Source organism: Neodiprion pinetum, chromosome 1 (genome assembly GCF_021155775.2).
Source record: "Neodiprion pinetum isolate iyNeoPine1 chromosome 1, iyNeoPine1.2, whole genome shotgun sequence".
NCBI classification, from domain to species: Eukaryota; Metazoa; Arthropoda; class Insecta; order Hymenoptera; family Diprionidae; genus Neodiprion; species Neodiprion pinetum.
The window spans coordinates 28,834,847-28,852,622 of record NC_060232.1 but is presented as its reverse complement, the minus strand read 5'-3'; the positions used below and the strand labels follow the sequence as shown (position 1 = coordinate 28,852,622).

At 37.1% G+C, this 17,776-nt stretch overlaps 1 protein-coding gene across 4 annotated transcripts; it reads left to right on the top strand.

Moving 5' to 3' along the window:
- The first annotated feature begins 597 nt into the window (after positions 1 to 597).
- Positions 598 to 17,754, top strand: qtc (quick-to-court). Of its 4 annotated transcripts, none has more exons than XM_046637234.2 (8): positions 598 to 723; positions 8,463 to 8,892; positions 12,142 to 12,408; positions 12,514 to 12,999; positions 13,249 to 13,485; positions 13,583 to 13,678; positions 14,079 to 14,180; positions 14,696 to 15,103. In XM_046637234.2, the coding sequence occupies exons 2-8, from the start codon at positions 8,473 to 8,475 to the stop codon at positions 14,816 to 14,818; spliced, it is 1,731 nt and encodes a 576-aa protein (XP_046493190.1). In that variant the 5' UTR covers positions 598 to 723; positions 8,463 to 8,472; the 3' UTR covers positions 14,819 to 15,103. The 4 variants fall into 4 exon arrangements, with proteins under 4 accessions (XP_046493190.1, XP_046493189.1, XP_046493191.1 ...); XM_046637233.2 differs by lacking the exon at positions 14,696 to 15,103 and adding an exon at positions 15,116 to 17,754 and having other exon boundaries at positions 600 to 723; XM_046637235.2 differs by lacking the exons at positions 14,079 to 14,180; positions 14,696 to 15,103 and adding an exon at positions 15,116 to 17,754 and having other exon boundaries at positions 600 to 723.
- Positions 17,755 to 17,776: the final 22 nt, after the last annotated feature.

Sequence of the window (17,776 nt, the reverse complement as noted above, 5' to 3'; positions counted from 1 at the left end):
GTGTGGGTCGACAATCGATATGCGCCATTGTGCGGTTGTCATCCAGTTACGTCAAAAATTACATCCAGAAACCCATTCCACATCAGGAAGCGCTGCAAAATCGGGGACACGAAAAACGCGAGCGTGACCTCACTCAGACATATCTCGTTAAAGATATCCCTTATCAGTCAACATACCATGGGACCGTGCCGGCATCGCAGAATGCATGCTAACCGGCCATTCTCATAAATGTAGGTAACCTGCTAACCAGTATGAAGGGTAGAGGTAAGGAGGGTAAGGACGACTATCGCCGTGTATAGAAAATGTCCGTAAAGTAGAGAACAAATGAGATGGCGTTGCTGTTCAGGTTGAACCCTTGTTCCTTATCAGTGTCATTCTGGTGGAACTATTATTTGCTGCTTCGTCGCGAACACTTTTCCAATTAAAATCCCATATGATATTGTCCTTCTAACCTATACCCACCATACTATCAAGGAATAGTGACGTAACTCGCAACGTAAAATGGCCGCCACCGCTGATTCCGCTCACCCCTCCTAGCGTCAGCGTTGTAACGTAAGCTCAGCCCCCCCCCCCTCCAACCCTCCTAAGTCGACCCGACATCAGTGTCGCGAAACCAGCCGACGATTCAGTTGACGTCTGCTATTTCTGACGTGTTGCAACTTCCGAGTTTAGGTCTGCTCCAAATTGAACTGCGTCTGTTTGTCCACGTGCTGTTGTGTTAAGGTGAGTTTGTGACGATAATCGTTTGGTAAACAAACCAGTTTCTTCTATAAAATACGTATGACAGGCCTTTAACACGCTTCAAGTCGGCTAGCTTGCTAATATGTAAGTAAACGTCCCCGTTACGCGAGCCTAGAGTAACTCGTATCGGTCACATTAACGTACCGCACCATTTTCTAGCGTAAGCATAAAATCTTATCACGATATGCTTACGTTGCATATTTTAAGTGAATTCTTTTTTTTGTTGACGTCAGTGGTCTTCCATAATAAAATGATGGATGTAGCTGTACTCTTGGTACGCGGTTATAACACCGTAAGAAAATGATAAATATGTTTGTTTATACCCCGTATCCATCGACCCCCCTCCCTCCGTTACTATACGCTTAGACCGCTCAAAGAGTTTCCGCTTATTTACCCGACGATTGAGGCTAATTATAAACTTAATGTTTCCAACACGTTTTCGGCCGAAGCGGACGCTGTAGTCGCAGAAATCGCATTTGATAATGAAATGAACAATGCGATTTCCTAATCGCTTCATAGATTCTTACTCCTCGGCTTGATATGACCGATCCATTCTTTTTGTAGCTACAACATTGTAGTGTATGATTTTATAATTGATGTTTGTCACCCAAAGTGATTCTCGAAGTACTGTTATATTATTTTTACTGCTACCATAGACATCAGACCTCTTATATATGGAAATAGACCGGCTAGTGATCAATAGTGTATCTCAATATAATACTTCTATATGTTTCCTGGGAAGGTTGCCGTCGAAAATAATACGTCGTATAGTAATTATTTCAGTTACTTAGAAGTAACCGTACATGCATTCCGAGTTTCACGTTCACAGAAGGCCGTAATGCAAGGCCTAAGGTCCCACACTACATTTTTTTTCGGGAAAAAATACATGATATGATAAAAATACACGCTTATGCTTTATTACCCGCTCGTGCAACACTGTATAGCTAAACGAATTAAAATTGAAGAGTCGTGATTGTGGAGTATAGGTATACATATGTATACAACTTTCGTGAATTACCAATGTCGCACAAACTGCACGAGAACTGGATAACTCGTGTATCTACACAGCTATTGAAACTTTTACTCAAACGAGCGCAAGAAAAATACAATTTATATGCGTTACGAATAATCAAATTCCTAATCATGATAAGCTATTTATACTACTTTTAAACGTCCGCAATTTCGTGTGTAAGAATAATGTTGATGTATAAATGTATTTCAAACCGAAAATTTCTTCATAATTATTCGAAGCATTTATTTAGTTTGTTAATAACATGTCGATTAATCAAAACCGTTTCCATATATTATTGTAATTGCGAAATCTGCATAAAACTCACCAAGATACTGCAATTATGCAGTAACTTAAATATTCATGTGTTAAAAATCAGGGAGTTCGATTAAAGCAAGTTTACGATTGTTTCTTATCAAAAAATGTCCTTGCTCTATAATCTATCAACCAATTGTCGAATCTCAAGGTGACATTTCAGTAGTAGAGAAAACGTTTAAAATCTTCTGCAGAGTCTTACGGAACTACAATTATTATTGCATTAGTGTATTTTTTTATTGTCTCCGATGAAATGGCCAATACTTCGAGGTGCAGACATAAGCCTGACAATAGAATCCTTGATAGAATCTGCATTCAATTCTGTTTAAAACTTTCAAATATTACAGTTGTATGCAACGTGGCGAGTTGCCGCGCTTTCACTCTCCTTTTTTCTTGTTGTATACAGCTACATTATATGCAGGTATCTCTTCTCGTTTTCAATTACATTGTTGTATGTAATTCGCTTATTATTATTTGTCCCAGGTTTAGTTTTACTCTGTCGAGCAGCATCAGAACGTTTATACTTGTCTGTAAAATGCTTTTTAATTATTCTTCTATTGTGTGATTGAAAATATTGTTAAAAGGTTTTCAATTCAATGATTAGTCCCTAAGAATTGTCAGCGTGAGGGGAAGGTTGACTTTATTTATTATGGTTTCTTATCAGTACAACATAAATGCAAGAATCATTTCAACCACGTAGCAATTTGTCACGGCCCGCAGTAGTATAGAAAGCAATTGTTGTAAATGTAGTTCATTCCATTGCTTTAATCGATCAATTCCAATACAGCATTGATTTTCACCGAATTCGGCATACTTAAATATAACGTGAGAGTTACTGCATGTTTACTATCATACATCGAACAAAAATAAATCTTTGTTATTCGTTGTTCACGTATAAACTGAACAGATTTTACTATCCATGATCATTTCCTGCGCTCGTCAACTGGAGCGTTGTAAAACCTATTATGACCAGTGGTAGGTTGTCGATTTACTTTTTTTTTTACCCAGTCGCTTCACAATATCCGAGGAATTGCCGCTGAGTATTGGTTGTACTACTTATACCCTAAGTAATCATAGGTACGAATGTTTTTACCTCCGATCCGCAGGGACACCGCAATGACTATTCCAATTTCCAGGTCCCTTCTCCGTCTGTCGATTTTATAGCTTCTTTGCCGCAGCCAGTGGTTTTATCCACTTACTTTTTTTCTCGTATTTATTTTTTTCTCACTACGAAATGGGTTCATTGATCGTATAGCGTCCTATTCGAAACTCGAAAACTCGTGATATACTCTTCGACCCGATATAAACAAATCAATCAGAAATTTGCGGAGTTCAAGTCAATTCTAACAATCTTACCACTACCTCGTCTCCGTAATTCTTTCGTCCTTACGATTTAAGAAAGAATAATTTTTTTACACGTACATTGATGCTTGATTCAGCCACTGTATAGAGATAACTTCTTTATTTTTTTACCTTGAATCGAGTATAAGTATAGGATTATTGATATCACTTGTCAAGATTACGACTCCCGGTACATTCAGGTATGATGCATTGATTCAGAGTGCATAATTCTGTCTGTATTATACTTATACGATAATAACAACTACCACCAGCACTATAGTCGTCAAATATTCACGGTTCGTGATGTTGACGGCGTATTAACAATGTGGTTGTACTTAACAATACAATACAATTCACATGAACAGTAATGTTCATTAATGCCTCGGGCTCGGGGGTAACTTGTTTTCGATCCGAAACAAAATGCAAGTTTGGAAGTCATTGTCGGGTACATAATTCGTATAGAATCGAACTCGCATTTTGTTTTGGACCGAAAACGAGTTAGCCGGAAGCACAATGCATTGATGAACATTACTGTAAATCACAAGTATAGTAAAAATTCTGCTCGCACGGTATGAAACTATGAATAGGCACTTATATTTTCATCAACCGAGCTCGACTGCGTTTGCAACTGTATAATATTTATATGTACGTATACGACTCTACGAAGCGTTTCACTTGCGTAATTTTAAACATGATATTATGTATATAGGCACAAGCGTGTAATTTTGCAATGTCTTACGGTTGATTATATCGAGCGGTGGTAATTATTTCATTATTCTCATGGCCGGTGAATGAAAACTCGGGTTGCGTGTATTTCGCAAACGATTCACCGGGGCGAATTACTGACCTGGGTCAATCTTCGTCCTCCCACTCTGTCCGCTACACCCTCGTAATCCGGCTTCGCGAACGTGTCTGAGTGTCGATCAATATGTCCTCGACCTCTTCCGGAGCGTCTGCACCAGAAGAAGGGAATAATAGGTCGTTTCGAAGTTCATGAATCTCAAAACATGTATATTGTAAAGATGAAAGAACCTGCGCGCTTGTTTCCGTTGAAAAGTTCTAAGATTATATATGGGAGAGAGTTTGCACAAATAATCATCTCGCTTCCTTCGGCACAATTTAAATTGCGTGCAAGGCATCTGCAAGCACGACCGTTCCATTCAAAGGCATTGTCAGTCCCGGAAGTGCATGCTCTATGTGAATCGGGTCTTACGGCTGGTCCACAACAGGGTCGATGAATATTAAACGTGTAATCTAATATACCCATCGAAAGGAAACGTATAATGTATGAAAAATGTTCCAGCGAGCAATCGAATACATCAACTCGATCATCGGTTGTGTATATGGAAATTCAATTTCTTCAATATCACACACACGAATAAAACTAACGTATGTATCATGATATCGTTAATTTATTTCAAAGGACGCATATTCATCAGTTTAACGAATATCAGCGATAGATAAAATTGCTATAAACGATAATGGATATGTATCGTATGTATCTACCACATTTCGAAAAATCTACTCTTCCCACGGTCTATAAAATTCTTTACAGGTCCTTTGTTCCATCTTGATACTGTTCAGTACAGTGTCTCCGGTCTCGGTTGGCTGCTGTTTGGTCAGTGTACGCTTGTAGTACACTGTAAATGTATGCGTAGCGTTGATTGATTTTTTTTTTTTTTTTTTTTGTCGACATTTCTTGGTAAATCTGCAGCTTTTAGTCGAATAATTTTGCCGCGACATCCGCAATTTGAAATGCATTGGAAACTATATAACTTGCCTGAATCGAAGTTGCGCCATTAGCAAGCACATAAATTGGGACAACGTCATTCATTATTAATTTGTATATTCGAGCAGGTCAAGTGGTTACGAAAATTAAATATACAATTTACGTAAAATAAACTAAAACTTTTTTTTACCATGTTTTATCGTGCGCTTATTCGTGTTGAGTCGTCTTCTAATATAATTTCTTCAATCTTCCTTTCAACATTTAATCTGTATTTCTGAACGAAACTGAACGTAAACGTGTGGTGCTAAAAGTTGATCCCATCGTTAATTTTTACTCTGTTTATAAATGAATTTTCGGGGTTTGATGTTCTATCCCGACTGGCAATGCGATATATTTACAATTCAGTTCGATCTATCTCGAAAGTTCGTGAAATATTAACCTTGGAATCAGTCGTGCAGGATTCTCGTTTCGAAACCGCAAATCGTGATCAACGAAGCGATCCGGGCGCAATTTGATATTTGTGATAGTTTTATACAAGACGCACCGAGATCTAATAGAAAGTGCTCGAACCAATCACTTGTCCACAGTGGCCGAGTACTGTAGTTTACTGTGTCTCGTAGTGCGCGATTGTATAAAATAATTACGTTTTATTCTCACCGAAAAGCAATCCAACACGTCAACAAAAGCTTGTGGTCATTACACAAAACTTGGTCTTGCATACAAGTAGAAGCAAACCCCTTTTGCCCAGTCGCTATGTACAAAAAAGAACACCTGAAATCGCAATTTTTCGGTATCACTATTTTTTTTCTCTAATCGTTAGCGGGGTTCATGGTAGTCTGAATTCAGAATTTCGACCAGATTCCGCAGTAGCTTCAGCCGCCGTCTTGAATTTATGGTTCAACTGGGAACATATCAATCGTAGACAAAAAATTGATAGCACCTAACTTTTGGAGGATTCCAAAAATTTTGTACCAGTTCAGATGTGACCATTTTTAGTCAAAAGTTGAAATTAGGTAAGATATTTGACAAATACCAATTCCCCATTAAATTCAAAATAGCGGCCGAAGCTACTGCAAGATCCGGTAGAAAATCTGGATTTAGATCCCCCCCCCTCCCCCCCTAAACGATTAGAAAAAGAAAATAGTGCAATCGAATAATTGCAATTTCAAATGTACACATCAACTGGACTACTAATTTGACGCTGGTATTTTTGATTCAAACAAAATGACGTTTGTCAGAAATTTTAGTTGTCAGTAATACCTGTCGTTGATACGAGGAGCTTTGCAAGTATCCAACGATTGTACGCATGTAAGACACCATAGTTTTATTTTCATTTAAAGCTTTCAATTTTAAAAATGATTCACAATTCTTTACTCCGCTCGTTTTACTCGAGATGAGGTTTTATAGATTCTATAGTTTAGAAATTTTTTCTACGTTTTACATGAAATTTGGTATAAATACAGTATAGATTCAGTAGGTTTTGATAATTGTATCGAATTTTAGCTGCATGTCTTCAATTTAGAACTCAGAAAGTGTAATTTGGACATAAATCATTTTAGCTCCTGCGAAAATCACGTATATATTAAAATAGAATGTATCCATTAATGTTGTATTATCGGCTTAGAAGTTATCGTATGAAAAGTGTTCAAACACGTCGTTCCAAGTGAAATGAGTACAGCTGATCAACAATTATGCACCATCCTTATAGAATCTATGTAAACTCTATCATCCGTATAATCGTTGAGCATTAGCGAATGTTCTCGCGTATCAGTAGACTGAGGGAAAGGAATTCTTGATTCAACAAAATAGATTTTGTTGGAGTCCATTCACTTCAATCTAGTAATTCTTTATTTGTTCCAAATACGATGCCTATAATTCAACGATTTCGATTTAGCTAGTTTGATAAAATGATCTAGTCAAGCGAATTCCTTGATTCAACGAAAGCCTTTCTTGTCGCGATCAAGTGAAGTATTGATTCGAGTAAACCTTTCGATGTATTTCCGAAATTGAGTCAACTAAATATCATTTTAATTGAAGTTTATGTATTTTTCCTTCAAGTCGAATATTGGTTGACTGTAAAAATTAGGTACTTCGAATAAAATAAGTGCATGAATCTAGCCAACAAAATATTTACATCAATTGAATGCCAGACTTCATCAATCTAACCGGAGATTGTTCGGCGTAACTGGTTTAATCGGTTACACTAACTTGTACACGAGGTAAAAGAAACACCACATGCTTTCAAACAAGTACAGAATATATTCATCATAAATCTAATGGAAGTATGCTAATGCTATGAACGACCACTAGGTGGCGAACTTTCTCGCTACGGAAGTAGCTTCAGAGATACTTATAATACCAGGTACTCGCGCAGGAAATCACATATCGGTAATGTAAGAAAAATTTGTCGTCAGACCTGTTATACCCGCAGAAAGCATAATGTCGAGTTTCGAATCATCGCAATTGATGTTAACTGTAGATAAACCAGTACTATTGACACATGTTCAATTTATACTGCTGCATATACAGCAACAAATTTTCGGGTTTTTATACGCCAATTGTCGTGTGAATCCCGCAAAATTTTGAGTCAACAAATTTATAAATAATATTATTCGATGAATATGTTTCTTGCGTTTGAATAACTCTAATGTTCAGTGAATGTAAAAAATATTTGTTACAACAAATTTTAATACTTGTTTCAACCATTGAACTCTCTTGACTTAACAAAACATTGTATTGAAAGAAGCTCAATTTGTTTTGATGCCAAAATTTCATATTTTCGAAACAAAACTGTTACGGTGCGTTCTGTCTAATTTGTAGTCATTCTAATCACACATTTTCTTGTTACAAAATTCACGTTATGGCAAGGAATTCGCGCCATGTTATTCCGTTTGCCTCATTTGACTATAGAATTTAGTTGAATCAAACGAATCTCACTTGACTCTAATAATCCTTCGCCTCTATGTAGCAGCTATTGTAAGTTAACTTAGGGATGAAGCACGAAAGGGTGATCGCTCCCACCTCCCTAATTACGTAATAATTATCTGTGATCCGACTGACAATTACGCGACGAAAACAAAGTGAAGAAATTGAAAATCATTTGGTAATTAATCTATCGTCGAAAGTTAGCTAATTCGTTTCACGAATTCCCGCCGAGATCGTCTGCGCGAACCACAATGCAACCAACAATCGTCGTTCCGAAGTACAATTCTACTATAATGATTTATATTTGATTCGCTGTGCGATCATACTGTACACGAATCCACGAATGGATCCTCTTGACTGATAATAATTCCAGTTGACGATATAAAATTAATTTTTTCACAGCGCATTCAGCATGAGCTGGACCAACAGAATGGCTCGTCACGGAAGTGAACGCTCGCTCCAGTCGCTGAGTTTAACTTCGGCCCGGAATTCTGGGCAATCTTCCGCCCCCGGCGTCCCGGATCCCCCGGGCGGTACCAGCGTGGTTGTGAAGTCGCCCTCGACGCCGGCGAACGCCGCCGTGTCTTCGACGCCCTTGCAGACGCCGTCCCCGACTTCGGGCGAAAATTCGCGCATCCCCCGGCCATCTCCGGCGCCCCTTCGACGCGCCGGGAGTTTACGCGTGCGCGGGGAACGTGCCCTGGCACACCAGCATCACAGGACCCCCGTGGGTTCAGCCGTCCACCACCTCCAAGGGAACACCAGGCACCCGCAGGAGTTCTTCCCCGCCATCACGGAGAATGGAGTCAGTTCGCCCCGGCACCGATCTCTCGTAAGTCTGATTAATCATTGATGTTGTGTCATCGGCGTTCCATCGAGAACGCACACTTTTTGTAACAAATACTTCGGGTATTGCAGGGTACATTCGCTACCAAAGGGTACCACATACATTCCGTTGTGGTTCTATTGCGCATACCTTTTCTCGAAGGTTCTATAATGTATCCGTTTTTATACTCATCCGTGAATAGCCGTCGACAATTTTTCTCGTCGCAAATATTCTTTGGATAATACACATCACGTTGCAATTTATTTTACGTTGTATAAACGGGAATGCATTTTCACACCACCTACATCTTCTTACGTATCCACCATTGCAGCTAAGATTACGCGGTGTTGAATAGTGTGATCAGTTACAAACGATCAACGATGTTTGTAAGATATCAACGAGACGAGGAATCGGAATCTTTCCTCCGACAAACAAACTGCACGTTCAACGTTTGATATTGTGTTAATATACACAGAGAGAAAAATGTAATACAGTGAAGTTTATTTCCTTGAAAGTTCCACTGACCGATCGTTATAATTGTTACCGGTACTATACACAGCCGACAGAGTTAACGACCGTTCGTAATTAACTTGCGTTAATTAACGCGGAGCCCAATTACTTACTGGCAAGGTATACATGTGTAATGCTTATGAAGTAGATGACTAACTATTCACTTGACAGAATACGTTATCAGTTGGAATATTTTTTTCTGGATTCACATTTCAAGTAAGCTTGTAGCAGGTTTTTTTTTTAGCACCGTTGGTATATTCTGCATTAATCATTTGTTCATTAATTTAATTATTATTTTATAACTATCTGTCGGACGTTTTTCGTCTCTTTGTGATTAAAGTCATTGTCCAAGAAACGGCGGATTGCGGTCTAAATTTACGCCGAAAACGTTCGTGCTCGATCCAAATTGAGTAAAATTACACCGTGTACACACGCGCACGCACACACGCATACACGCACGCACACACACACACACACACACACAAACACACACACACACACACACACACACACACCAATCTTTATGTAGCTATAATCACTCGATCGAGCTATGACAGCCACTTGTAGCTCGTGGAGCAGGCACTTTCGTTTTAACAGGTAGTATAACAATAACAACGTTTCGAGACTCGCTGACTTAATAGTGAGTTATTTTGATGACAGTGAAACGATACACTGCTATCTAGATCCTCATGTAAATTCGAGCTGTTTGAATTTCGAGCTAATACACGAGATCCCAGTAATTACGGTATGTGATTGATCACACGATAGCCTCATCGATTTGACTCAATGAACTTGAGCTTTTTAGCGAAGTAGCATTAACCGAAAACGATTTTAATGCTTAAAAATTTCTCCAGACGTGTTACACAAACAGCTTCACTTGGTAAAACCATCTAGTCTAGTGCCGTGAATGGCTGTATTAGCTAACGAACGAATATGAAGCTATAACGCATTCACGGTGTGTCCGTTTCTTCGTCCATGATGAAACGTGCAAACAGAATCTTTAACAGCTTAAGAGATCTGTACGGCAGTGAGTTATCAATGCAATCTGTTGATCCTACGACGGCCTTGTAAGGTTCAATAGACGCTCTCGGACGAACGAATGTTTCTTGTTTTGGTGTCACTCGTCTCTTTCACGAGATTTATGGACCTGCAAAGGGGATATTCGCGTGACTGTAATAAAGATTGATATATATATATATAGTTATATATATATATAGTTAACGAGTATAGATTTGTCATAAAAATGTTGAACTCTGTTGTATTGAAATTTATACATGAATTGATAAAAGTGAACTAACTACCAAGTATAAAAGATGGAAAAAGAAGTTTGAGAAAAGTTTTAAAAACTTTGGAAGTATGGACAGCTTCGTATATCCTATAGACACATACGTATGCTATATTCCTTGGCGGTTGTGAGACTCAGCCCGGGAACTTCTGACCTCCGACACGAATCTCTGCTGCGTCGGCGCAATTTTCATCCCTTTGGCTTTACTGACCTATAAGCATACTGACGGTGTATTAACGTTACACTAATTTAGTATGCATGAAGTTATTACATACGTCCAAACGCGCATATTCCGTGGCACTTTTAAGTGAACCGTGTTTACCGTTCTACCATCTATGCAAGAAGGCACAGTCTTCATCGTGATTAAAAATCATCGTCGTCAAAAGAATTGCGCAGTTTCATTTTTAACGTTTAATACTTAAAGTGCGAATAATTATCTTGTATGTATCCATGGACGTTTTTGACGATAAATCGGGTCCTTGGAGGTGTGCTTCTGTAAGTGGACGTATAGTCAATCTTGCATTCGAATTAGAAATAAATGTTATCTTATACTTCATGCCATCTGTATCAATACTTTTGAAATCGCGTTGGAACTTGACGATTATTAACTTAATAAGGTCAATAAATTATTTATACAGTGGTCTGCATATGTGAACGAAACGTATTTAGTTTATATACATTGAAAATGAAATATAAAAATCTGTATTTTTGTGTACCATAATTTTTCGTCCCTAGATTTTGTTGCTTCTAGTCGAATATTCAGATTTCAAATATCTGCGGCGGTAATTTACTATCAAAATTTTATCTCCAATTGATTGCAATTCGATTTAACATTAACAATGCATAACTTGTTGAACACATCTAATGTTTGAATTTTTATGCAAACATTTCAACAATCTAATACTGTATACGCTTTCCGATCTAATTCTTTTAAATGGATTTAAATTCTGTCGATGCAGTTTGTCAAACGGAAAACGATGTCACTGACAATGAATCGACTCAAGCAACGTAAGGTACATTTTACGTTTATCATTTTTTCTAAACTCTTACAGGGTTCGTATATTCTGTTAAAAAATATGCATCACAAAACTGTGTTTCACGATGAAGTAATCATGCGATTTTCACGTATGTATCGTTACGTATGGTTTTTATCTAGCGCAGTATGAGGGACTGCTGATTCAATTAGCAGCTTCGTCTACACTCGAGTACAGCGGTAATGCAATTACTTTTTTATACGTTTAATGTACTCAGTGGTCATGAAAAAATAGGATGTCGAAGCGCATTCGTTTGGATTTCGTACGTCAAGTTGAAAACAGCGCGCTATATGTAAATCAGTATCTGTATTTAACTGTCATTTGTCTTCCTTTTTTTCCCCGCATAAAATTGTCAGTTCTTATATCCTTGCGGCATGTATGGAATCCGAGTTATTCTTTTCCTTCACTCTTCTTGCATAATTGCAGAGTTTGTCACTGACACCAGTGCGGCCGCGAAATAGCAACGCGGCCGCGAGCTTGGGGGCTGATGACAGCGATGCAGATAGCCTGAAAAGCTATGGGAGTGCTTGCAGCACCGCAAGCGCCTGCGATCATGCACTGTTTGCACTAAATGGTACGACTTGGTCTGGGAAGTCCCGTAAATATGTGGTACACTGTTCCAATCACAATGGTGATACGGAACGGTATCTTACACCGACTCAACGTGCTGCTCGACAGATAAGGAAGCTTCAAGTAATTGAGTAACGTTTGTTTATTTTCAACCAGACAAGATTATTCTAAAATATTTTTTCACGATCGAGTTATTTCATTCATTATCAATATTTCATTACACTGTAGACTCTTTTGAGTGATGCTAAGAAGGAAATCGAGGAAAAGGATCAAGAGATATTTCGCCTGGCTAAGGAAGTTGTGGAACTGCGTTTGTACAAAGCATCCCTCAACAGTCCTGACGATAGAACAGACAGTAGCGATGCTTTGACTGTTCGAGAGAATAATCTTCTGTCTCCTGAATCACCTTGCAAAGATCTTCCGGATGAGGGGTGCCTCAAGTCTCCCACTAACCCAGAAAGTCCCGAAAAAATTAATTCCTCAGACCTACCTTCATCGTTGGCGGATTCCGGACACTTTGAAGACAGTTCGGTTCATTCCAAGGATTCTGCCTCCTTTCCTCCTACTAGTACCAACTTTTCAAACAGTAGACAAAATAACGAACGCGATGAGGAAAGACGAAGAATCGTTAATTTGTACGAAAGCAGGATTGAGGAGATGCATCGCACGCATATCGACGAATTGCAGACCCTCAAACAAAAACACAATGACAAGGTGGGTGTTATAATGGTATTACAGAGGACATTATAAAGGAATAGCATGTTTTTATTCCGATTGGGCTAATCACGAATTCCTTGGGAACGGTTATATATAGATAGTTAGCACTAGCAAATGATACTAAGTTTCCAGGTATGGTCTATGTAACTTGATAGACTTGACATTTTTTATGTTTTATACAAACATTATGGAAATTATACTCAGATATGAAATTATCTCCTCCACCAATCATGTATTCAACTGTAGGTGGAGAGTCTTCTTACACAGCTATCAGAAATAAATATAAGATATTGTGAAGTTCGTCCGAGTATGGATGCTGCAGAAACACGAACTCGTGAGTTGGAGACCGAGCTAGAGGCTGTGAAAAAAGAACTTGGGGAACAAAAAGCTTTACTGGATGAGCAAGAGGAAAGGAATAAACAGATGTATCTGAAAATGTATGCCAAAGGTCAAGAGGCAGCTCGTATAGAACATGCTGACCAGGTATGAAAAATTTTTATCATTACGAACTTGGATCTTTGGATCGACAAGTTGATTAATTAGAATGAATGACGTGTTATTCGTTTAATCCCTTTTCCAGATATTAGAGCAAGCGCATCAAACTCCGTCGAAAGTATCTGTACCTGAATTACTGCAGCAGTTAACCATAACGAAAGCCGAATTAGAGAATATTAAGGTAATATTTACGTTTGTACGATCGTCTGTGGAAAATCGTGTGAAATTTCAGGAGAAAATATCTGTTTCTTTTCGTCTTGTGATAGACTATATTGGGTGTGAAAAAATTTAAACGTTAATAGAATGTTTGCGATACGTTGGGATAGACTGTAATTGAATAAGCTAGATTATTAACACTATTTTATGTATTGAGTATGGAATATTTTGGCAGTAATCTCACCTGAAAATCTATTCATAAAATAATATATAAAACCTCATAAATTTTACTCTACTTGTACGAATATTCAAATATTCATCACAGGAGCTTTCACTTTTGTCATTTATCTAACACGAATGTATTGTGGTATGTTACTTTGAAGCCACGATCTACTAACACCTTGCCAAATCGCCACTTATTACAGGATACAAGCTACACGCCTGAACCTCACATTTCAGCCGATAGTAGCAAAACTTTGTTAAGCGCTAAGGAGGCTGTTTCTCTCTGGGTCCTTGGCGTTCGTAAGGTCTGTATTCCTTACTCAACTGCCTCACGGATTTTGAATAAATTTGTTGCATCTTTCTCAACCTCTGTTCATTTTCAATTAAAGTATTTTGGACCTATGTATATATTTTGTTAGATGAACAAACGAAAGGACTGCCAAGGACTAGGTGGCGCTATTTGTCAAATTATGAATTTTATTCCAATTTTTTATAAAAACTCTCCCTCAACTTGCTGTAAATATATCTCTCAGTATAGAAATGGTCGAATCTTTTACCACCGTAGTGACTTTTTCAACATTGTAATCAGTCAAATGATAGTTACTATCTCATTCGATGATGTGCAAAAAGTAATTTTTAAAATATCCTTCATATACATAAAGCAATCATTTTCCGCTTAGTCCTCGGAATAAATTACCTTTTAGTAGATTACAGTACCTTACAGTGTCCACATGTAAATATTGCAATACTAGCTTTATCAAAAAAAAATTGCATGTGATTGAGCACGGTTAATGTAGACATTTTTATCCTTATTCGGTAGATCTACTGCATCGAAAGCACTTGGAAGAAACAGCCTCTTATGGTCTCCTGGGTAAATTTTAGTTTGCACGCTTTCATAGCACTTAGTAGGTTTGTTAAGTTGGTTCTTTGTTTCTCTACCTAATTGTAATCATGAATGGTCGAGTTTTTGGTGATTGTACAGAGCAGGAAAATATATTTAGTCAAAAATTATTTCGTCTAGGCCCAATGACGAATCGTAAGTACATTACAACCCACGGCACAAATTTAAGAATGGGAATTATACACTGTTATTGATGTGTAACTTTCAGCCAGTGTAGTATTTATGGGTTGTCATTTTTTTGCTTTGGTACCAGATGTAAGCTTTGATAACTAGTATGGGTAAAGATGATTACAATATTATACTTTATAAAGTAATAACACTTTTATAATACTGTATTAGGCAATGTATCGGCGCATCATAGAATCACGAAGCAGCCAAGGAGCTCTGGATCCTGAAATAACACTGCAATTCCTGAAGTCAGCAGTTTACTACTTTCTCACGGACAGAGAAAACCACAACGGTCACCTAAACGCTATTGAAAGTATCCTAGGTTTTACTGAAGCAGAGAAGCATAACATCGACAAACTTTATCGATCTCTTAGAAAATAATTACTACCTATTCTAAAACTATGCCTTCATTGTCGTCAATAATGTTAATAATGATGTATGGTGCTGGAGTTGTTTGCAGTTTACGGAAAAACTTCATTTACTTTATAGAGTATACTCACAGTAATATTACTTACTTCTTATCAACGATTTGTCAATCAACATTGTCAATTCTTTACAGCTGACTCTTGAACCAAACATTTTTCTGATGTCTAGAAATGTATACAGTGAAATTTTCCAGAACATTTTTCATTTTCAAATCGATCAATTAATCTATGTATTGAAATTAGAAATGAAAGTAAAAATCAGTGAGATAAACATAAACTTGCTTATCCCGTCGCTCTGGACAAAGACAGAGTATTTGGTGAAACTGGGCTACTTGAGCCAGTTGAGGCGAGTGGATCTTGTACTACTTCTGTGGCATGATTTTTTGAGTATAAGTGGGTACCTTTCCCAAATATTCCTCGTATTAAACATGATCCAAACGTTACCATACTTCTAAATTTTTACTTTTACCTCTGTAAAATGTGATTGGATCGTTAGAATAAGGTTTATGTTCGAGCAAGGTTTCAAACGAAAGCTACTGTAACTCAAAGCATTCATTCATTTCATGATTTTGATATTCCATCCCTTTTGGAAAAAACCTTCAACTTTCAGGTAAATTCGTAACGCCAACTCATAGATAATTCTAAAATCCCATAAGAAAAAATTTGAGGGTATGCACCCGCAAGTTGAAGTTTTTTCCCGTCAGACTAACATACATAAAATTGACTAACGCAAATGTAATGAATATCTTCCAAATTTGACATAACTTATTACTAATTTAAGTGGGGAAAAATCCTGTTTTTGTAATCATTACGTGGCTACTAAGAAATTGAATTTGAATCTTAGTATTGCAATGAATGCTGTAAACGTTTGTGTTATTTTTATTTTGAATGCTATTACCATTTGAACCCTTGTTCCTGAACTTTGGAATCAGCACCAGACATCAAATTTTACCTTGCCGCTGCTGGATAGCGAGCAGTATTAATATTATGCATCTGTTTACTATAAATTTAGATGTAAGGTTCCGAGATTTAAAGCTACATCTTTAATTCCATTTACCGTATACATATCCGTAAACTGTTTTAATTTTACAATCGAAAGAAATGTCGCATTTTTATTTTATTGACAATCAGCTGTCACATACATTATAGTGAAAAGCATGTTATGTACTTTTCGAATCGTATGATAAAATATTCGGTACTTTGAATCAATCTCACTTATATTAATATATTACTATATAATGTATAATTTTGAGATTTGAAATTTTTGTGCATGATATGTAATGCTTATTCATATCCTGCTTATGAAGTACGAAAAAAAAACTGCTTCGCATACAGTTGCAAGGAGTCTATTTCATTAATTTTTTCAAAACCATGTTCAAAATAAACTTTAATCTTTAAGAAATATCCCTGCTTACAAAGTCCGACAGGACTTGATAGATCACGATTAGGTATTAAAGAATATCACGGTAAGGATGGAGAAACATAATACAAAGTGATAAGTCTGTCGTGTTTCTGAATCTTATTCTCTAATACTCTATCAGAATCTTTCATGTCGTATTAAACTTCTCCAGCAGGGATTACAGTGATTCCTAAAATGGCAATAGATTAAGTATATTTATATCTGTATTGCGGAAACAAGTATATCTTAATCAATCGGAAGTCTGGTGGTATGGCGTCCAGATAGAATAGAAATAAGAGGAGACTGAGGAAAATATTGTACCTTTAAATCTGTGTTTGTCTAAATATAACTTTGTTGCAAATGGGCTCACAATTACTGACAGATACTGTAATTATTTTGCAAGCTCATTCTGTTGCCTCTAATGGAATGAAAGTATATTCTTTCTTCACAGTAATTGGTGGGAAAAGTTTTTTTTACTTTTTATTTGAAGGGTACAATCATTTTATCAGTACTGATAAATCGAAGAGGCTGAAGTCAAATATATACTATCTAGCTAACAATAACAATCCGTGGTAATGATAAAATTTATTTTTATGGAACGAACAATATGTTGGTTTTTATGGTTCTTGGAATGTAAAGAACAGGGGCTACAATTTCAGTAATTGCAGTTTATAAGCTTCAATATTGATCTTAATCAGGTATTTATTCATTATCATGTGATTACGAACCCATCGATAATTTTTACATTAGGCTTGTATATCCTTCCTATTTGAAGTATTTATGCACGAATACGTAGATCTAATTAGTTTGAAAGATGTGAGACCCGGTGTGGGAAAGCACAGAGCTTTTGTAAATCCCCAGCTGCTGAAAAGTATTTTTACTCCATTACTACTTAAGTAATTAAGATTATCATTAAGCAGCCTTTGACTGTATGTTACTAGTTTGCAAACTCTAACGTATGCAGATAAATAAAAGTATATTCTATATTGCTTTAGAAACATTAATGAA